The sequence below is a fragment of the Oncorhynchus keta genome, chromosome 4, assembly GCF_023373465.1.
Source record: "Oncorhynchus keta strain PuntledgeMale-10-30-2019 chromosome 4, Oket_V2, whole genome shotgun sequence".
NCBI lineage: Eukaryota > Metazoa > Chordata > Actinopteri > Salmoniformes > Salmonidae > Oncorhynchus > Oncorhynchus keta.
Window position 1 is genome coordinate 17,289,033 of NC_068424.1, and position 22,448 is coordinate 17,311,480.

Genomic DNA, 22,448 nt, shown 5'->3' on the forward strand with positions numbered 1-22,448 from the left:
AACTAGCACGCAATGAAGACTTGCGTGCGTGCGCGTTCACGCGAAGGGGGGGGATTCTGGCGGGGGGAGCTGTTCGTCACAACACCTGTGCTTTGTATCCAACAGTTGCGCGCTTCTGGGTTAAATAACTTCACTTCCTAGTTACCAAGGACGCTAATTTTACAGTAGAGCATGATGGGAAATGTAGTCTTCACCATAGCCACAAGTAAAGGGTGTAGTGTAGCTAGTGGGAGCTTCAGACAGGGCTGAATAGTGAAAATAAAATTACCTGAAACATAGGCCAACTATTCATCATGTCCCCAAATAAAAATATAAACGATGTAAATAAATTGCATAATTTGTCTTATTTATGGAAAAAATGTTATACTGTCATGTGTACTAATAGTTATAACCACCAGATGGCAATGTCATCTGACGAATGATTTTCAATTTCACTAACGTTTCAAATGAGCTCGATGATCGAACAGTATACCTACACATACAGTGGTGTAAAGTACTTAAGTAAAAATGCTTTAAAGTACTGTACTGTACTTTACTATTTATATTTTTGACAACTTTTACTTTTACTCCACTACATCCCTAAAGAAAAGCAGTTATCAAGAGATTATGGTGGACTGATTAAACACAAACGCTTCCTTTGTAAAGATGTCTGAGTGTTGGAGTTTGGCCCAGGCTATCCATAAATTAGAAAAACATCACAATCTTGCCATCTGGGTTGCTTAAAATAGGGCATTTGAAATGACATATACTTCTAAATTGGATACTTATGTATATTTTAGCAAATACATTTACTTTTGATACATAAGCATATTTAAAACCAGACACTTTTAGGCTTTTACTCAAGTAGTATTTTACTGGGTGACTTTCACTTTTGCTTAAGTCATTTTCTATTAAGGTATCTTTAATTGGGTACTTTTCCCGTCACTGTACACATAGCATAATGAGGCCTATACCATAACTACTTTTGTAATTTTCTAGCTCTAGTAGAATACAACTTATTCCCAAGACCATGAAAACTGAGCATGCAATAAGTAGGTAGGTAATGAGTTAGCATTCACTTGATAGGGCCTATTAATATCCAACTATGTGTGTGTGTGTGTGTGTGTGTGTGTGTGTGTGTGTGTGTGTGTGTGTGTGTGTGTGTGTGTGTGTGTGTGTGTGTGTGTGTGTGTGTGTGTGTGTGTGTGTGTGTGTGTGTGTGTGTGTGTGTGTGTGTGTGTGTGTGTGTGTGTGTGTGTGTGTGTGTGTGTGTCTTGGCCATAGTTTGTATGCACACAATTCAGTTTAAGGTGATAATGTATGAGTGAGAGCTACTCTCGGCCAGCAGTCAATACGTGCACTCCATTCAACAATCCGGCCTTCCATTGTGCGCGCAGGGGTCCCAAGGGGGTAACCACACCCAACACCGCACGGGGGCTACCCTCGGAAAGCGGAGGGGCTCTTCAGAACTGAGCGCAGTGACACTTGTTCACACTGACAACTGGCTGGCTGGCTGAGCACTGAAAAGTCTAGGAACATGTCAGTGACCAATGCGCAAGCGGAAGTTTAACTGTTGCTCACCTTTCATTGAAACTGGACACGCTGGTTCGAAGCACTCTCGCCCTAGATGGACTCGGACTGGGAGGCAGTACTGTATGAATGGGTGCAAAATTGATATCTCTTGCACAGATCTTTCTGACGTAGACTATCCACAAGAAACCGTGAATAACATGCTCTTTTCGAATTGAGTCTCATGGTCTAGTTTCCTATATGTTATTCTACTGTATAAACGTTTGGAGGAGTTAATCGACATGCATTAGAAGAGGAGAAACAACTTGCTGGGCTGGTGGACTGGACAGAGGAAGATTTCGCGAGGACACTCGCAGGGCGCGTATGGATTACATGTAAAACCAGTGTTGGTTTCGCTGCTATTTGGGGGAAAGTCATCCGAGAAGTGCATTTTCAGGAGACCATGGACAGCCTCGCTTCCGTGCTAGAGGGATTCCGTTCAGCCTGGATTGATGTTTCCCGGGACTCGAAGAGCTCACAGCCGTGGAATGGAGAGTGAAATAAGCTCTATGAAAAAATAGGCTATTTATAATATTGGTGTGAAATCTATTTATGTTCTGGGTATCATGGTTTATTTCCCCAACACTCGTAAATAAACTACTTGGAATCTAGTGATACACTTAGAATAGTGGACACTTTTAAAAGGAGCGCTTTGGTGACACATGTGTGGATCTATTGAATTAGGCTATGCACGGAATTCAACGGTCAAATGACAGTTTCAAAGACGTTTTGTTTTGATTCCACTTTGTCGCCACTATCTCTTTCATTTCATCCATCCACCGTATCACTCCATTAACCAGGTTAGAGCCGTAGAGAAACCCTGTCTCTTATAGCGCGCCCACACGGGTACCGGGGTCGGGATGTGGGGTGGCCGAGGTCTCCCAATGTCTGTCACCGTGGTTGTAACTCTACTCCTGGTTATTATTGACGTTAAGGCGAGTGGAGAATACTGTCACGGTTGGCATGACACCCAGGGCACCTGGAGAGAGGGCTTCCAGTGCCCGGAGAAGTTTGATGGTGAGGATGCCATCATCTGCTGCGGGAAATGCGAGCTCCGGTACTGCTGCTCCAGCACTGAAGCACGGCTGGACCAGGGGACTTGTGAAAACGACAAGCAAGCCCAGGAACCGGGCACCAACAGCAAGGAGAACAAGGATACGGGCGCAGGTAAGAACTCTGTCTCTCTGTCTGGCCCAGCACGGTCAGCTTTAGGGGCCATAGCAGCTATGTGCATGCCAAACGCTCTGCCTTAAAGGCTGCAAAGCTCTCATTGTCTGCTCAAAATATATTTAATAAATTAGATTTCATACTGGTCTAGTTTAAATTGTTTAACTTAATTGTTATACACCAGCAATATTGCATTTCCAAGTAGTTGAGAGTGAGACAGAAAGAATGGGCCTAATTGCCTAAGTTTAAATGTTAGGCTACACTGGCCCAGGACAAGAACAAATGACACAGGTCTAATTTAAGTTGGAGGTATGGGGTTCTTCGTTATTTCAAACATTTGGGTATGTTCCAGTTTTTCCAAACACTTATCTCTATCTGGGATCTTAACAATCGCTTAAATATATGCAATAGGCCTATATCCCGCTTCAGTTGGCAGCGACAGCTGCAGAGGAGTTTGCCTGGCTACCCAGACTCCCTACTCCGGCCAAACGCTACGCCACGCCCACGGACATTAGTTTCTTCTCTGTAATGAGTCTGGATCTGAGTACCCCCCAACGCTTCACCAAACGTGAACACATTCGGGGCAGTCTGATTGGTCAAGGAACCGATGGGTTGGGCCAGAGCCAGAACACACTTGTGTAAGACAGGACTTTGAAAATTATTCATTGGCTTTGATACTCTGATTGGTTAGAGATGACTACTTTGTTTTGTGCAATGCCCCTTGTGCCCCTTGTCAACACAAATGACTTCAATGATGGCAGTCTCATACCAGCCACAATCTAAACATGATGATTTAGTCAAATACAATAATATATGTTTTATTGCCACATACACCAGATTAGGTACAGTGAAATTAGTTGTTTTACAGGGTCAGCCATGGTAGTCCAGCACCCTTGGGGAAAATTAGGGTTAAGTGCCTTGCTGAAGGGCACATTGGCAGATTATGCACCTTGTTGGATTGGGTATTCAAACTAGTGACCTTTCAGTTACTGGCCCCTACACTCTAACCACTAAACTACCCGGGGCCCCTACACTCTAACCACTAAACTACCCGGAGCCCCTACACTCTAACCACTAGGCTACCTGCCTCCATCTATTTAAGCACTTGACTCCAGCACTTGCCTCAGCAGACGCTGGTTCATGCACGTCGATGTGCCCTTGATCAAGGCACTTAACCCCAATTTCTCCTGTAAATTGCTCAGGATAAGAGCATAAATGTATGTTTCAATGCTCGCGCATGCAACGTGGCAGGTGAGGGTTGCATGAGGATTTCGGCTACAGAGACAGTGGACACCAGAAAGTGCCCACTCACTCACAAATGGCAAATTGTGCTGCGTTGCGTTATAAATAGCTGTGTTTGTTCTAGCTCTAACAAAAGCGCGCGCCGCAGGGAATGCAGAGCAGGAGCTCTGTCCCCATGAGGATCATGTTTGGACTTGACCGGATCTTTAGGGCAGTGGTTCGCAACGCCGCTGACAGCTCTGTTCATAAAAACAAATCGCGATATGGATCATTTCCCCGCGCTTGCGTGTTGATTTCCATCCAGAACACCTCGAGAGTGGGGATCCCTTGAGTGTTCCTGAAGTTTGCTGAGCTGAAGTGACGTCTGTTTGTCTGGTTACCTTCACATGATTTTCTGCGGCTGGGCTTTTTATGTTGCGGATGACTAGGGTGTCCATATCACCCATTGCCACGGAACGGAAGCCCCCTAATAATGTCACATTGTAGCCTCATCTCAGGTTTAGTAGTGATTCAGTATTAATAATTGGGTGTGATTGGAAGAACAGATGTCATAACTCTTCATCATTTGTATTGAAAGTAGATTTGCTGAAATATTTAAAGGTCTGAACTGGTATTAGGTCTTAATCTCTTGTTTCCAACATGTTTCCATCTTTTTCATAACATCAGAGTTTATAGGAAGAAAAGAGAAATTACATAATTTAATTATGCAAAATGAGAGGCACATTTACTAAGACTCCAAAATCTTGCAATGGTAATTTTTCTAAGAAAAATAATAGTTGTCTAGACTTAGTCCAGATATTGAAGATCTGCATCAACAGAGCATGGCTTTCTTGTAGAGTAACCTACAGTATGCTTCTCTCTTGGCATTTGTTGAAACAATCATCCCTTATCACTCCAGAAAGAGCCATTTACATTTTCATACAGTGGACAGCGGCCAAAATAACTAAAAGTATGGAGGGTTTTTCTCCCAAGAGCCAAAAAGGAAGTATTTTGTCGTGCAAGGCACCGTTTGTACATTTTATACATTGTTCATCTACAGGGCAAACTATTAATCATGAAGCAAAGATACACACAGCCACGTCAATGAATAACCCTGAGGAGGATATTATATATGCATTAAGAACAACAAACAGAGCGTAACATTCAACATTAAGGAACATGTGTGGATTTCAGGAAAGGAGAGGACCCCTGGAATTATCTTGCCGGCGAGATATTTAAACTGACACTGTTGCTGTTCAGTAGGAAATAGGTCATGGTCTCAGATTATTGATGTCGTAGTGTCTCAGCTTCTACCTCTTCTGTGCTCTATCTAGACTAAATCTAGTCTAGTCAGCTGTTCAAATCAAATAACATTTTATTTGTCACATGTGCTGAATACAACAGTTGTAGACTTACAAGCCCTTAACCAATAATGCAGTTCAAGAAATATAGTTAAGGAAATATTTTCTAAATAAAATAAAGTAAAAAATAAAATAAAAAGTAACACAATAAAATAACAGTAACAATGTATATACACAGGTTAGTTGAGGTAATTTGTACATGTAGGTAGGGGTAAAGTGACTATGCATAGATAATAAACAGTGAGTGGGGGGGGCAATGTAAACAGTTGGGGAGGCCAATTGATTCATTGTTCAGCAGTCTTATGGCTTGGTGGTAGAAGCTGTTAAGGAGCCTTTTGGACCTAGACTTGGCGCTCCGGTACCGCTTGCCATCTATGGATTGGGTAACTGGAGTTTTTGACCATTTTTGGGGCCTTCCTCTGACACCGCCTAGTATGTAGGTCCTGGATGGCAGGAAGCTTGGCCCCCGTGATGTACTGGAACTAACGCATTACCCTCTGTAGTGCCTTATGGTCGGATGCCGAGCAGTTGCCATACCAGGCGGTGATGCAACCGGTCAGGATGCTCTCGATGTTGCAGCTGTAGAACTTCAGCCCCGTCAATGTTAATGGGGGCCTGTTTGGCCCTCCTTTTCCTGTAGTCCACGATCAGCTCCTTTGTCTTGCTCACATTGAGGGAGAGGTTGTTGTTCTGGCACCTCCCTATAGGCTGTCTCATCGTTGTCGGTGATCAAGCCTACCACTGTTGTTTTGTCAGCAAACTTAATGATGGTGTTGGAGTTGTGCTCGGCCACGCAAACGTGGGTGAACAGGGAGTACAGGAGGGGACTAAGCATGCACCCTTGAGGGGCTCCAGTGTTGAGGATCAGCATGGCAGATGTGTTGCTGCTTACCATTACTACCTGGGGGCGGCCCGTCGGGAAGTTCAGGATCCAGTTGCAGAGGAAGGTGTTTAGTCCCAGAGTCCTTAGCTTAGTGATGAGCTTTGTTGGCACTATGGTGTTGAACACTGAGCTGTAGAAAATGAACAACATTCTCACATAGGTGTTCCTTTTGTCCAGGTGGGAAAGGGCAGTGTGGAGTGCGATTGAGATTGCGTCATCTGTGGATCTGTTTGGGCGGTATCTGAATTGGAGTGGGTCTAGTGTTTCTGGGATGATGGTGTTGATGTGAGTCATGACCAGCCTTTCAAAGCACTTCATGGCTATCAACGTGAGTGCTATGGGTGGTAGTCATTTACTTTACTGACTTTATTGTCCCATGGGGAAATTTTGTTGCAGTGTACACGTTTAAAGGGCCGTTTAAATACAAAACAAATGGACAGTACAACTTTCATAACAGTTACAGTTGAAGTCGGAAGTTTACATACACCTTAGCCAAATACATTTAAACTCAGTTTTTCACAATTCCTGACATTTAATCCTAGTAAAAATTCCCTGTCTTAGGTCAGTTAGGATCACCACTTTATTTTAAGAATGTGAAATGTCAGAATAATAGTAGAGAGAATGATTCAAACACACCTGGCTGGGTGGTGCCATAATAACAACCTCTCCCTCAATGTAACCAAGACTAAGGTGATGATTGTGGACTACAGGAAGAGGAGCACTGAGCACGTCCCCATTCTCATCGACGGGGCTGTAGTGGAGCAGGTTGAGAGCTTCAAGTTCCTTGGTGTCCACATCAACAACAAACTAGATTGGTCCAAACACACCAAGACAGTCGTGAAAAGGGCACGACAAAGCTTATTCCCCCTCAGGAAACTAAAAAGATTTGACATGGGTCCTGAGATCCTCAAAAGGTTCTACAGCTGCAACATCGAGAGCATGGTTGTATCACTGCCTGGTACGGCAATTGCTCGGCCTCCGACATTATGGCCAAACAGTTCTATTTTTGTTTCATCAGACCAGAGAACATTTCTCCAAAAAGTACGATCTTTGTCCCCATGTGCAGTTGCAAACAGTAGTCTGGCTTTTTTATGGCGGTTTTGGAGCAGTGGCTTCTTCCTTGCTGAGAACCTTTCAGGTTCTGTCGATATAGGATTTGTTTTACTGTGGATATAGATACTTTTGTACCTGCTTCCTCCAGCATCTTCACAATGGGCGGCAGGTAGCCTAGTGGCCTAGTGTTTAGAGCGTTGGACTAGTAACCAAAAGGTAGCAAGATCGAATCCCAGAGCTGACAAGGTAAAAATCTGTCGTTCTGCCCCTGAACACTGTTCCTAGGCCGTCATTGAAAATAAGAATTTGTTCATAACTGACAAGCCTAGTTAAATAAAGGTCATTAAAAATAAAATAAAAAGGTCTTGCTGTTGTTCTGGGATTGATTTGCATTTTTCGCACCAAAGTACATTAATCTCTAGGAGACATAACGCATCTCCTTCCTGAACGGTATGACGGCTGCGTGGTCCCATGGTGTTTATACTTGCGTACTATTGTTTGTTCAGATGAACGTGGTACCTTCAGGCGTTTGGAAATTGCTGCCAAGGATGAACCCGACTTGTGGAGGTCTACAATTTTTTTTCTGAGGTCTTGGCTGATTTCTTTTGACTTTCCTATGATGTCAAGCAAAGAGGCACTGAGTTTGAAGGTTGGCCTTGAAATACATCCACAGGTACACCTCCAATTGACTCAAATGATGTCAATTAGCTTATCAGAAGCTTCTAAAGCCATTACATAATTTTCTGGAATTTTCCAAACTGTTTAAAGTCAACTTAGTGTATGTAAACTTCTGACCCACTGGAGTTGTGATGCAGTGAATTATAAGTGAAATAATCTGTCTGGAAACAATTGTTGGAAAAATGACTTGTGTCATGAACAAAGTAGATGTCCTAACCAACTTGCCAAAACTATAGTTTGTTAACAAGAAAATTGTGGAGTGGTTGAGACACGAGTTTTAATGACTCCAACCTAAGTGTATATAAACTTCCGACTTCAACTGTACATGCCATTAAAAAGAGTCTAGCCTGCTGGCCTTACTGGGTCGATGGGAACATTAGCCCCAAGCATTTTGGAGGGATATCACACCTGGCACAAAATGATTGTTTAGTTCTGTTTTTCCTGCCGAGGGGTGCCCTATACCTGCGCTCAGAGGGGAGTAGTTCAAAGTCCGGGTACAGGGGGTGGCTTGCGGAGGACCCTGACCTTAAAGATCTCAACCAGGCCAAGTACCTTGCTTGCTGTGGTGATAATCCTTCTCAGTATATTTCTCTGGCTGACAGTGGCATTGCCAAACCAACAAACAAACCAACAAACATTTAGGCAGGTTACCTTCGCTTTTTGGGGCACAGGGACTATGGTGGTCTGCTTGACACATTACAGACTCGGTCAGGGAGAGGTTGAAAATATCAATGAGGTCACTTTCCAGTTGGTCTGTTGTCCCAGAATTACAGTAATCTAATGGCCAACTGGGCACACACTGGTTGAATCAACTTTGTTTCAGAGTCATTTCAAAGAAATGATGTTGAACCAACGTTCACAGAATCATGCAGATCTAACACACAGTAAGCCTGTTTCATGTCCAGATTCACAGGGGTTATATTAAACACAATTACAGAAACATAGATGTAGTGTACATTAGAGCCTCACTGGAAGGTTGGCCTTTATAATACTGAAAATATGGATGGAATTAGGCCTGTTTCACTACACCAAACCAGCCACCGTTAATGCCACTCTCAATATGTCTTAATGCTGCCTATTTTGTCTTGAAGGGCCTGGCGTTATGTGGATTTATATATGGGAAAAGGGCAAAAGTACCCACATAACAAATTCTGTCTGCATAACTTTGGTATGAGACAGAATCCCCCCTCACACAGACATAAATACAGATCACACACACACACACACACACACACACACACACACACACACACACACACACACACACACACACACACACACACACACACACACACACACACACACACACACACAGAGGGGTGTAGGGTCGGCGGGGGAGGGGGGTGGTGGGGTCACAGCTGGGCGTGCAGAATTATAACAGATGGAAACAAAGTTGATAAGTATTGATGAGGGCCTGGGGCCCCCTGGGGACACGCCACTAGTCCACCTCTGTCTATCCCTTTCTTCCTCTCCTTTTGTCTCTCCATCTTTTCTCTTTTGTCTCATTGTCTCACTCTACCTCTCCTTCACTCACGTGGGAGATTTGGGTTTGTGGGCGAGGTTGAAACACGTGACTGTAAAAGTTCTTGGTTTAAACTCTAGACAACCTGGTTTCCTCATGGTGGTTGAATCGTAGTCTTTCAACGTTACTCATTCAAGCAACGAGTGTATTTTCCAAAATCATGTCAAATGTCTTGATGGCAGAAAATAAATCACTTCATCATGTTGCTGTTGTACTGTGTTCAGTTTGTTTTCTCTGAGGGCGTAAGTGGTTATGGTCTGAGGAAGTTCTGTCCTCGCTCTGCTCTACTTGTTATAGAGAGAATGAGCCTGCTGCTTGATTCCTATCGTACTGTCATTCCTGTCATACTGTATATTTGATCATGAGAGAAAGAGAACAGACCCATTTTTTGTTGAAAATCCATGTGTTATCGTCAGATCACTGACAATCTCTCTCTCTCTCTCTCTCTCTCTCTCTCTCTCTTTCTCTCTCTCTCTCTCTGTAGTACCCATCTACGTTCCCTTCCTGATCGTGGGCTCTGTATTCGTGGCTTTCGTCCTGGTGGGTTCCGTCGTTGCCGTGTGCTGCTGCCGCTGTCTCCGCCCCAAACAGGAACTGTCTTCAGGGGGTGGGGGAGGAGGCGGGTCTGGTGGCGGCCGTCTCCTTGAGACCATTCCCATGATGGCCAGCGTGGGCACGTCTCGCGGTTCCTCCTCCCGCCAATCAAGCACAGCCACGTCGTCCAGTTCCTCTGCCCCTCCTGCCCAGGTGCCTCGCCCGGCCCCCCAGCCCATGATGCGCACCCAGGCCTCTTGCTGTCTGCCTACAGACGCCAGTGTCTTTGTCAACATGCCGACCAACTTCTCCGTGCTCAACTGCCAGCAGGCCACCCAGATCATGCCCCACCAGGGACAGTTCATCCACCCACAGTACATCGGCTACGCCACCCACCACATGTCTCCGCCCCAGGGGGTCTACCTGGACCCCACCCAGGGGGGCTACAGACAGCTGCAGTCCCCCTACCCCCCACCCACCAGTGTGGCCAGTGTCACCAGTGAGCAGAAGTACCCTCCAGTAACAGTTTGAGGAAGGGGCCATTTTGGTGACTGTGTGTATCAGACCGTGTGAGGACTTTGTGGAACTCTGCCAGAAAACCTTACAGAGATTGCGTGAGAAACCTTATGGGGACATTGGGAGCTCGCCAGCTTGGAGAGAGAATGATATGGACTCTGGCTCACACAGAGGACACGTAAAACCCAAGCTGGGATCTGTGCCTAACCAGCCACAGTGTGCTGCGTGCGTCTGTCCTACATCCCACTGGGCACACACCGGTTGAATCAACAATGTTAGATAGATGTTGAATTGACTTCTGTGCATTGTGGGATGTGTGTGATATTACGTTGCCTCAGGGTAATCATTCTGACTGAGTCAACCTCAACCCAAGATGGAGTATGTGAGGACAAGAAAGGGGTACATCTTTCTGGATGTCCTCATTCAAGAAAACACAATCACATAGAGGGGTCAAGCTACTCACCATGGCCTACGAATCTCAGCATACAGTGGCTTGCGAAAGTATTCAACCCCTTGACATTTTTCCAATTTTATTGCCTTACCATCTGGAATTAAAATTGATTTGGGGGGGGGGGGGTTGTATAATTTGATTTCCACAACATGCCTACCACCTTGAAGATGCAAAATAATTGTTATTGTGAAACAAACACGAAATAAGACAAAATAAAATGAAAACTTGAGCGAGCATAACTATTAACCCCAAAAAAGTTAATACTTTATAGAGCCACCTTTTGCAGCAATTACAGCTGCAAGTCTCTTGGGGTATGTCTCTATAAGCTTGGCACATCTAGCCACTGGGACTTTTGCCAACTCTTCAAGGCAAAACTGCTCCAGCTCCTTCAAGTTGGATGGGTTCCGCTGGTGGACAGCAATCTTTAAGTCAAACCACAGATTCTCAATTGGATTGAGGTCTGGGCTTTGACTAGGCCATTCCAAGACATTTAAATGTTTCCCCTTAAACCACTCGAGTGTTGCTTTAGCAGTATGCTCAGGGTCATTGTCCTGATGGAAGGTGAACCTCCGTCCTAGTCTCAAATCTCTGGAAAACTGAAACAGGTTTCCCTCAAGAATTCCCCTGTATTTAGCGCCATCCATCATTCCTTAAATTCTGACCAGTTTCCCAGTTCCTGTCAATGAAAAACATCCCCACAGCATGACGCTGCCACCACCATGCTTCACTGTGGGGATAGGGTTCTCAGGGTGATGAGAAGTGTTGGGTTTGCACCAGACATAGCGTTTTCCTTGACGGCCTGAAAGCTCAATTATAGTCTCATCTGACCAGAATACCTTCTTCCATATGTTTGGGGAGTCTCCCACATGCCTTTTGGAGAACACCAAATGTGTTTGCTTATTTTTGTCTTTAAGCAATGGCTTTTTTTCTGGTCACTCTTCTGTAAAGCCCAGCTCTGTGGAGTATACGGCTTAAAGTGGTCTTATGGACAGATACTCCAATCTCCACTGTGGCGCTTTGCAGCTCCTTCAGGGTTATCTTTGGTCTCTTTGTCGCCTCTCTGGTTGCCTGGTCCGTGAGTTTTGGTGGGCGGCCCTCTCTTGGCAGGTTTGTTGTGGTGCTATATTCTTTCCATTTTTTAATAATGGATTTAATGGTGCTCCGTGGGATGTCAAATCAAATCAAATGTATTTGTCACATACACATGGTTAGCAGATGTTAATGCGAGTGTAGCGAAATGCTTGTGCTTCTAGTTCTGACAATGCAGTAATAACCAACGAGTAATCTAACCTAACAATTCCACAACTACTACCTTATACACATAAGTGTAAAGGGATAAAGAAAATGTACATAAAGATAAATGAATGAGTGATGGTACAGAACGGCATAGGCAAGATGCAGTAGATGGTATCGAGTACAGTATATACATATGAGATGAGTAATGTAGGGTATGTAAACATTATATTAAGTAGCATTGTTTAAAGTGGCTAGTGATATATTTTACATCAATTTCCATCAATTCCCATTATTAAAGTGGCTGGAGTTGAGTCAGTGTGTTGGCAGCAGCCACTCAATGTTAGTGGTGGCTGTTTAACAGTCTGATGGCCTTGAGATAGAAGCTGATTTTCAGTCTCTCTGGATGATAGCGGGGTGAACAGGCAGTGGCCCGGGTGGACAGGCAGTGGCTCGGGTGGACAGGCAGTGGCCCGGGTGGACAGGCAGTGGCTCGGGTGGACAGGCAGTGGCCCGGGTGGACAGGCAGTGGCCCGGGTGGACAGGCAGTGGCCCGGGTGGACAGGCAGTGGCCCGGGTGGACAGGCAGTGGCCCGGGTGGACAGGCAGTGGCCCGGGTGGACAGGCAGTGGCCCGGGTGGACAGGCAGTGGCCCGGGTGGACAGGCAGTGGCCCGGGTGGACAGGCAGTGGCCCGGGTGGACAGGCAGTGGCCCGGGTGGACAGGCAGTGGCTCGGGTGGTTGTTGTTCAAAGTTTCAGATATTTTTTTATAACCCAACCCTGATCTGTACTTCTCCACAACTTTGTCCCTGACCTGTTTGGAGAGCTCCTTGGTCTTCATGGTGCCGCTTGCTTGGTGGTGCCCCTTGCTTAGTGGTGTTGCAGACTCTGGGGCCTTTCAGAACAGGTGTATGTATGTATATATATATATATATATATTGAGATCATAGAACAGATCATGTGACACTTATATTGCACACAGATGGACTTGAACTAATTATGGGACTTCTGAAGGTAGTTGGTTGCACCAGATCTTATTTAGGGGCTTCATAGCAAAGAGGGTGACACACCACTTTCTCATTTTTTATTTTTTATAATTTTTTGAAACAAGTTATATTTTTCATTTCACTTTACCAATTTGGACTATTTTGTGTATGTTCATTACATGAAATCCAAATAAAATCCATTCTAATTACAGGTTGTAATGCAACAAAATAGGAAAAACACCAAGGGGGAGGAATACTTTTGCAAGGCACTGTACATTTGTGTGTTTAACATCTTGAAATTTGTCCATGTAGTATCTGTTGTATGTGTAAATGAGTGAATGTGTGTATGTACAGTACAGGTTGTGAGGTGCTGTGTCCAGTGTGTGTACTGTATGTGAATTGTGAATATATGAAGAGTTTATTTCCAAAACGCTATACCAACCAATTTTTCATGTGTTTACATTTTTTTTAAAAATCAGAAATGATTGCTTATGGGTACCTTCATGTGTGTGTAAAATATTACTGTTTTCAGATTTTTTATTAATAGATTTTAGATGCATATGAAAATGTGTTTTTTCTTCTTAAAAATGCTATGTATCCATTGTTTTGCTGGAATGGAATGTTGGTGTACTGTTTATTTGGCTAATGTGGTTGTGTCACCTAGCTATCTTAAGATGAATGCACTAAATGTAAGTTGCTCTGGATAAGAGCATCAGCTAAATGACTCAAATGTCAAAGTTTTACAGATGTCATATTACCGTATTGATTTATTTTGTATTTTTTTATATTGATGTCACAAGTGTATAATTTCTACAGTTTTTTTGTAATATGTGACTGTGTAAAAACTAACTACTTATTTCTCTCAGAGTGAGGTGAATATATAGCATTTTGCAACAAAAAAAACATGATTATTTGTCTCTCTGAAATGAAACTATTAAGTAATAGATTTCAAACAAATACATCTGTCATTGAACAAGCCCATGCCATGGTTAGATCGTGAAAAAACACAGCACTCTCATTCATCATTTCTTTGAACAATAAAAGCTAATTTACTAACATTTCTGAAAATGGTTAGCGTTTTGGAATGAAACTCTTTATATGTACAGTATGTGCTGTGTGTGCGTGAGCAATATGTGGTGCTGAATGGCTCTATGTTAACAGAGGTACTGTGAGTGTATGTGTGTGAGGATGTGTGCTGTGTAATGGGAAATGCAGGTGGTGGGATGTGAAAAGCAGTCCCTCTTTCCCTGCAGACCGGTTAAAGTCCAATGAAGTGAACACGGGACACAGACTGTGACGCCACCCCCCACCACCACCACACACACACACACACACACACACCCCTGCCCTGAGCAGAAATACACACACACAAGAAAATACACAAACACTCACACAAGGATTTGGAAATAAATGTGCCCGAAAGGTGAAAGGAGGTGTGAGACTGAACAGGAGTGCCGTGCTTTCTCCCTGTGTAGCTGTGATCGGCAGCCTTCTGAAGACTGCAGAGTTAATAATGCAGTCAAACTGTTCCCCTTCACTAAGCCTCCCTCCTGTGAAAGACGTGTGTGTGTATGTCCCTCTGTGCAAACTGAAGGTAGACTGGAGTTTTGTTGGAAGGTTTCAGGGTATTTCCAACATTTCGAGTCCATTCTTTTCACCTCAGCAGGGATAGAAAAATACCTACAAAGTCACAACTGCCAGTCACATTGGGTGTCTGGTCTTAAAGGGGCCTTTTGGACTCTGGAACCACTCTTGTTTTAGAACTGGTTCTGTACACAGTGTGCCAGTTCTGTACACACAACTCAGCCCTAAGTGCCAGTTCATCAAATTGCAGAAGTGCATAAATGTCCCAAAGCAGACTAATCTAACTGCGTGTGTCGTGGATTTCAAGCACAATGTCTGTATGATCAGCTGTGTGTGTGTGTGTGTCCTGAGGTTGAATGTGTACCTGCTCCGTGTGCCATTGTTCATAAGAATTATAATAAATAAATATGAAACAGAGTCTAAACTCTCATGGAGTCATATGTCCATTCTGCCTGAAGTTCAACTGCTACCATTTAACACGTTTCTAGAATAAGGAAAACACACATTGCTGAGGTTTTGCCTGGCTTAAGGAAGGAAATATAGTGCTAACCTCACAGTCGTTTAGGCCCTGTCTGTTCTTAAACCATCCATTTACCCACCACCACCACCAGTTCACACAACACATGTTCCATGGTTAGGTTAGAGAGGCCATGTCTGTAGCCATCAGACTAGCACCATGGCTGACTCGGTCCTGGCAGGAGCTGTGAGATTTTAACACGCTTAGAGACGAGGCGAGAACTAGAACTACAGAAACAACATTCCCAAGTGTAAAAACTGACAGCCAGCAGGAGCCGAACCACAAAACAGTTTCGGGGAGTGAGTAGCCAACATACACACTAGATATAGCACTCACACTTTTACACACTCGTTGCCTCACACTCTTGGCCTTTCTCACACTCTCCCGTTCGTACAGACAACATACAAATCATACTTAGTTACCATACCTTAATGCCTATAAACACACTAATTACAGACAGAGACAGCCGTACCACCCAGTGTAGACAACACAAATACCGGTCACATCCATCACCAGCCACATAACGCTGTGATATTACCAAACCACAACAATTACAGTCCCTAAACCCCAACTATTTCCTCTGTGCTCGGGAGGTGTATTCTTGGCAAATCTCTATGGAAACTTAGGGACTAGAGGGGGAAGTGGAGTTGAGTGGGGAGAGAAAGTAGAAGGCCGAGGGAGAGTCATTTTAGGAAGGTGAAATGGATCTACTACTCATGCTGGGGAGGAGAAATGGATTCTCCATATTGGATCTGAAGCCAGGCTGCAGGCTGAAGCTGGAGCCAGGCTGCAGGCTGAAGCTGGAGCCAGGCTGCAGGCTGGGAGACATCCAAGAAGATGGGTGTGGCATCCCCATGCTTATTCCCACTGATCAGGGACAGGAGTTTAATGGTGGTTCTAACAGGACGTGACTGGCTTGCACAGCATTCACAGCTTACATTCATAATGTATATTCGTTCACATTCCATCTCTCTCTGTGAAACTGGCTGTAGGTTTACTATTCTGAGTGTTCATCTCGTTCTCCTTCAACATGCTCTTAGCCTTCAATCACCTTGGGACTTTATTTACCCTACCCTCATGTCATAATGTTTTCATTGATCAAGAAACCTAAACTGCCTACTCTATCCTGCAGAACAAAAGTTCAGGTTTAGTAAGTAAAAGTCAAGAAGCATTTCAATCACGGATTGATTATATTTAATGATTCCATCTGAAATGTAGTAAAATTCCCTGACCCTTGCATTCTTTCCCTGAAGTGTCCTTAACACAGTTTACAAACACACCACATTCACACAGACCACAACACATAGGGTTGAAACCAACTACATTCTGCAGAATATCTATCGGAATGTTAACTATGTGGACTCCAATATAGTGCTTATTGATGATGTCGAAATGGAATTGACCACAACCCTAAACATTTGTGAAGTATATGTAGCACCTGTTACTAGTTCACATCATGGAGTATCCCTTTTTCCTCCAGATAATATAGTCTATAGTCCAGTATGAGATAGATAGATATTATTATATTGTCTATCTATAAAGGAGCAGAAACACAGATATTAAAAGAGAAAGACAAGTCCATTTATTCAACAACAAAAGAAGTCCATAGATGAATTGAGAACCCAACAAACCGCTACAAATTAGGCTGCTGCTGACCTGACCTCCTGGGGGGAGACAGCCAGGATTCGCAGGAATCACAGGAGCGCCACTATACAACAGAAAACACATTCAACCAAGCAGGTAGAGGAGACGCCCCGCAGATGAGAGGGGGGAGAGAGATGAGGTCGCTGAGCCAGAGAGGGAAGTGGGGATCCTTGTAGAGTAGTGGTCAGTATGGGTAGGGGTCCTTGTAGAGTAGTGGTCAGTATGGGTAGGGGTCCTTGTAGAGTAGTAGTCAGTATGGGTAGGGGTCCTTGTAGAGTAGTAGTCAGTATGGGTAGGGGTCCTTGTAGAGTAGTGGTCAGTATGGGTAGGGGTCCTTGTAGAGTAGTGGTCAGTATGGGTAGGGGTCCTTGTAGAGTAGTGGTCAGTATGGGTAGGGGTCCTTGTAGAGTAGTGGTCAGTATGGGTAGGGGTCCTTGTAGAGTAGTGGTCAGTATGGGTAGGGGTCCTTGTAGAGTAGTGGTCAGTATGGGTAGGGGTCCTTGTAGAGTAGTGGTCAGTATGGGTGGGGGTCCTTGTAGAGTATTGGTCAGTATGGGTAGGGGTCCTTGTAGAGTAGTGGTCAGTATGGGTAGGGGTCCTTGTAGAGTATTGGTCAGTATGGGTAGGGGTCCTTGTAGAGTATTGGTCAGTATGGGTAGGGGTCCTTGTAGAGTAGTGGTCAGTATGGGTAGGGGTCCTTGTAGAGTAGTGGTCAGTATGGGTAGGGGTCCTTGTAGAGTAGTGGTCAGTATGAGTAGGGGTCCTTGTAGAGTAGTGGTCAGTATGGGTAGGGGTCCTTGTAGAGTAGTGGTCAGTATGGGTAGGGGTCCTTGTAGAGTAGTGGTCAGTATGGGTAGGGGTCCTTGTAGAGTAGTGGTCAGTATGGGTAGGGGTCCTTGTAGAGTAGTGGTCAGTATGGGTAGGGGTCCTTGTTGAGTAGTGGTCAGTATGGGTAGGGGTCCTTGTAGAGTAGTGGTCAGTATGGGTAGGGGTCCTTGTAGAGTAGTGGTCAGTATGAGTAGGGGTCCTTGTAGAGTAGTGGTCAGTATGGGTAGGGGTCCTTGTAGAGTATTGGTCAGTATGGGTAGGGGTCCTTGTAGAGTATTGGTCAGTATGGGTAGGGGTCCTTGTAGAGTAGTGGTCAGTATGGGTAGGGGTCCTTGTAGAGTAGTGGTCAGTATGGGTAGGGGTCCTTGTAGAGTATTTGTCAGTATGGGTAGGGGTCCTTGTAGAGTATTGGTCAGTATGGGTAGGGGTCCTTGTAGAGTATTGGTCAGTATGGGTAGGGGTCCTTGTAGAGTATTGGTCAGTATGGGTAGGGGTCCTTGTAGAGTAGTGGTCAGTATGGGTAGGGGTCCTTGTAGAGTAGTAGTCAGTATGGGTGGGGGTCCTTGTAGAGTAGTGGTCAGTATGGGTAGGGGTCCTTGTAGAGTAGTGGTCAGTATGAGTAGGGGTCCTTGTAGAGTAGTGGTCAGTATGGGTAGGGGTCCTTGTAGAGTAGTGGTCAGTATGGGTGGGGGTCCTTGTAGAGTAGTGGTCAGTATGGGTGGGGGTCCTTGTAGAGTAGTGGTCAGTATGGGTAGGGGTCCTTGTAGAGTAGTGGTTAGTATGGGTAGGGGTCCTTGTAGAGTAGTGGTCAGTATGGATAGGGGTCCTTGTAGAGTAGTGGTCAGTATGGGTAGGGGTCCTTGTAGAGTATTGGTCAGTATGGGTAGGGGTCCTTGTAGAGTAGTGGTCAGTATGGGTAGGGGTCCTTGTAGAGTATTGGTCAGTATGGGTAGGGGTCCTTGTAGAGTAGTGGTCAGTATGGGTAGGGGTCCTTGTAGAGTAGTGGTCAGTATGGGTAGGGGTCCTTGTAGAGTAGTGGTCAGTATGGGTGGGGGTCCTTGTAGAGTAGTAGTCAGTATGGGTGGGGGTTCCCCCTCAGTGGCATCTCTGTGATCTTTGGCAGTGGGGCTCTCTTCTCTTCAGCTCTCAGATAGGAATTCCTCCTGGGCCAGTATATGTTCAGTCTTTATTTCAAAGTGCCCCTCCTCCTCCTTCCTTCCCCCATCGCCCATCGTCACGGTGATGACGGATGAGCTAAACACCGGCTCAGGAGAGCGAGATGAGAGAGAGTATAGCCACACACACACACACACACAAAAACACACACACAGATACATACAGTAGCACAGACAAGTGCAGACATACACACGGACAAAGACGCACTGATGTGTAAACTAAACCCAGTCCATGCTATAATTAGATACACATTACAATCTCTGTGGTTGATTTATTATGTCTGTTTGTGTGGTTGTGATTACTCGTGCCTGTGTGTCTGCTCTATGTGTGTGTGTGTGAGTCGGCAAGAGCGTAGACCAGTTTGGACAGTACAGACGGGTCTGGTCCCTTCCCTTTAGTCAGTGTTCCATGCCGAGCAACGGCCTCCAGGGGTCAAGGTCGTAGGTAAAAGTCAGTATAAGTTCCAATAAGGCCACAGCAGGGGTGATCCCTTAGCATCAGTCTGTCTCCTCTGTTGCCTGGGCAACCGTCGCCAAGAGCCCCGTAGCCAGGTGGGCCTTGGGTGGGGGGGCTAGACACTGGGCCGTTGGCGGGTGGTGTCGTAGGATCGACACACCTGGGACTGAGACACCACCCCATGTTCCTCCTGGGAGAAGGCATAGCCATCTAGAGAGATGGAGAGGGGAGAGAGAAGGAGAGACCGAGAGAGAAGGAGAGAGAAAGAAAGAGTGAGAGAGAGAAGGCGAGAGAGTGAGAGAGGAGAGAGAGATATGGAGAGAAAGCGAGAGAGATATGGAGAGAGAGCGAGAGAGAGCGATATGGAGAGAGATAAAGTAAGTACACACCTGTATTGTCACCTACCTAGACACTATATTACATGACCTAGACAGTAAATTATATTTCCTAGAAAGTATATTATATTAGTAGAAAGTATACTATATGACCGAGAAAGTATATTATATTTCCTAAACAGTATATTACATTATCGAGACAGTATATTATATTAGCTAGACAGTATATTATATTACCTAGACAGTATATTATATTACCTAGACAGTATATTACCTAGACAGTATATCATATTACCTAGACAGTATATTATATTACCTAGACAGTATATTATATTACCTAGACAGTATATTACCAAGACAGTATATTACCTAGACAGTATATTACCTAGACAGTATATTACCTAGACAGTATATTATATTACCTACAAAAAAGTGTATTAACTGTATACAGGGAATGAATACAAGTAGCCGAGGCCGGGACAGGGGGAGGACAGGGATACTCACGGGACACGTTGCTCTGCTGCACAGAGTTTTTGCACCCCACATTGGACGGTGTTTTCCTAAAGACCCGGGTCAACAGGTGGGCACGCTCGTTCAGACTGGAGGGGAGAAGACAGACAGGTCAGTCCACCAATCACAGAACGCACACGCTCAGTGACCGGTCACAGCACCAATCACCCGGGAGACTCTGTTACTGACAGGTTAACACGACCAACAGGACAGGTGGAAGTTCTACTCAGGAGACTAATTGTGACCTAATACTTTTAGAAGCCTTAATTTCCTGAATGTCACTGACTTGCTACACTAGACGTACAGTGTGAGATGCTCATATTCATTAAATGAAACCTGGTCATAAGCAGCTCAGGTTCAACATAACGCTCACGTCCCAGAACACTGGATAACATGGCACGCGCTCTGCTCTGCTGGCCAAAGGTTACTTGTCCAGTGTAGCAGGGAAAAAAACTACTGTGTTCCTGATACCCCAGTGTAGCTCCTATGTCATTCTGTTTGACTACCCCAGTGTAGCTCCTATGTCATTCTGTTTGACTACCCCAGTGTAGCTCCTATGTCAGCCTGTTTGACTACCCCAGTGTAGCTCCTATGTCATTCTGTTTGACTACCCCAGTGTAGCTCCTATGTCATTCTGTTTGACTACCCCAGTGTAGCTCCTATGTCAGCCTGTTTGACTACCCCAGTGTAGCTCCTATGTCAGCCTGTTTGACTACCCCAGTGTAGCTCCTATGCCATTCTGTTTGACTACCCCAGTGTAGCTCCTATGTCATTCTGTTTGACTACCCCAGTGTAGCTCCTATGCCATTCTGTTTGACTACCCCAGTGTAGCTCCTATGTCATTCTGTTTGACTACCCCAGTGTAGCTCCTATGTCATTCTGTTTGACTACCCCAGTGTAGCTCCTATGTCATTCTGTTTGACTACCCCAGTGTAGCTCCTATGTCAGCCTGTTTGACTACCCCAGTGTAGCTCCTATGTCATTCTGTTTGACTACCCCAGTGTAGCTCCTATGTCAGCCTGTTTGACTACCCCAGTGTAGCTCCTATGTCATTCTGTTTGACTACCCCAGTGTAGCTCCTATGTCAGCCTGTTTGACTACCCCAGTGTAGCTCCTATGTCAGCCTGTTTGACTACCCCAGTGTAGCTCCTATGTCATTCTGTTTGACTACCCCAGTGTAGCTCCTATGTCATTCTGTTTGACTACCCCAGTGTAGCTCCTATGTCAGCCTGTTTGACTACCCCAGTGTAGCTCCTATGTCAGCCTGTTTGACTACCCCAGTGTAGCTCCTATGTCAGCCTGTTTGACTACCCCAGTGTAGCTCCTATGTCATTCTGTTTGACTACCCCAGTGTAGCTCCTATGTCAGCCTGTTTGACTACCCCAGTGTAGCTCCTATGTCAGCCTGTTTGACTACCCCAGTGTAGCTCCTATGTCATTCTGTTTGACTACCCCAGTGTAGCTCCTATGTCATTCTGTTTGACTACCCCAGTGTAGCTCCTATGTCATTCTGTTTGACTACCCCAGTGTAGCTCCTATGTCAGCCTGTTTGACTACCCCAGTGTAGCTCCTATGTCAGCCTGTTTGACTACCCCAGTGTAGCTCCTATGTCATTCTGTTTGACTACCCCAGTGTAGCTCCTATGTCATTCTGTTTGACTACCCCAGTGTAGCTCCTATGTCATTCTGTTTGACTACCCCAGTGTAGCTCCTATGTCATTCTGTTTGACTACCCCAGTGTAGCTCCTATGTCATTCTGTTTGACTACCCCAGTGTAGCTCCTATGTCATTCTGTTTGACTACCCCAGTGTAGCTCCTATGTCAGCCTGTTTGTGCTATCATGCCAACTCTTTGTCACTAATTGTCGTGCCAATGACAGCAAGGGAGTTGGCACTTGCAAGAGCACAAACAAATCTGGGACCAGGCTATCATTTCCTCATCTCCTTTCCTTTATGGACACATGTAGGTGAAAAGACTGAATCTGTTTCCACCATATTGCTAAGACCATTCAGACCTTCAGATATGTGGTCTTGAAGGAAAGAGAGAAGTGAGAATAGATGATCTAGTTCTATTAGGGTTAAAGAAGTCAGTCTGGCATCCACCCTTGCCTAGACCTGACCCCAAGATAAGTCTACTTTTTGATGTGACTACCAGAGTCATACCTGATAGGGTAGAGTCGAGGCCAGGGGTGGGCAAACTTTTTGGCTCGAGGGCCATATTGGGATTTTGAAATTCAACAGATGGCC

At 45.0% G+C, this 22,448-nt stretch overlaps 2 protein-coding genes across 2 annotated transcripts in view; one reads left to right on the top strand and one right to left on the bottom strand.

The window, feature by feature from the left end:
* The first annotated feature begins 1,360 nt into the window (after positions 1 to 1,360).
* On the top strand, positions 1,361 to 11,178 carry LOC118371244 (protein shisa-2-like). Its single transcript, XM_035756620.2, has 2 exons — positions 1,361 to 2,715; positions 9,918 to 11,178. Exons 1-2 carry the CDS (start codon positions 2,409 to 2,411, stop codon positions 10,496 to 10,498), a joined length of 888 nt encoding a protein of 295 aa, XP_035612513.1. The 5' UTR covers positions 1,361 to 2,408; the 3' UTR covers positions 10,499 to 11,178.
* A 7,687-nt stretch (positions 11,179 to 18,865) lies between these two features.
* Positions 18,866 to 22,448, bottom strand: part of LOC118378446 (phospholipid-transporting ATPase IB-like) — a 118,688-nt gene continuing 115,105 nt past the window's right edge. Inside the window, exons 35-36 of the mRNA XM_052502857.1 lie at positions 20,199 to 20,293; positions 18,866 to 19,569 (exon numbers count right to left, since the gene is read on the bottom strand). Of these exons, the coding sequence (XP_052358817.1) occupies positions 19,475 to 19,569; positions 20,199 to 20,293 (190 nt within the window). The 3' untranslated portion in view covers positions 18,866 to 19,474. The remainder of the gene's footprint in view (positions 19,570 to 20,198; positions 20,294 to 22,448) is intronic.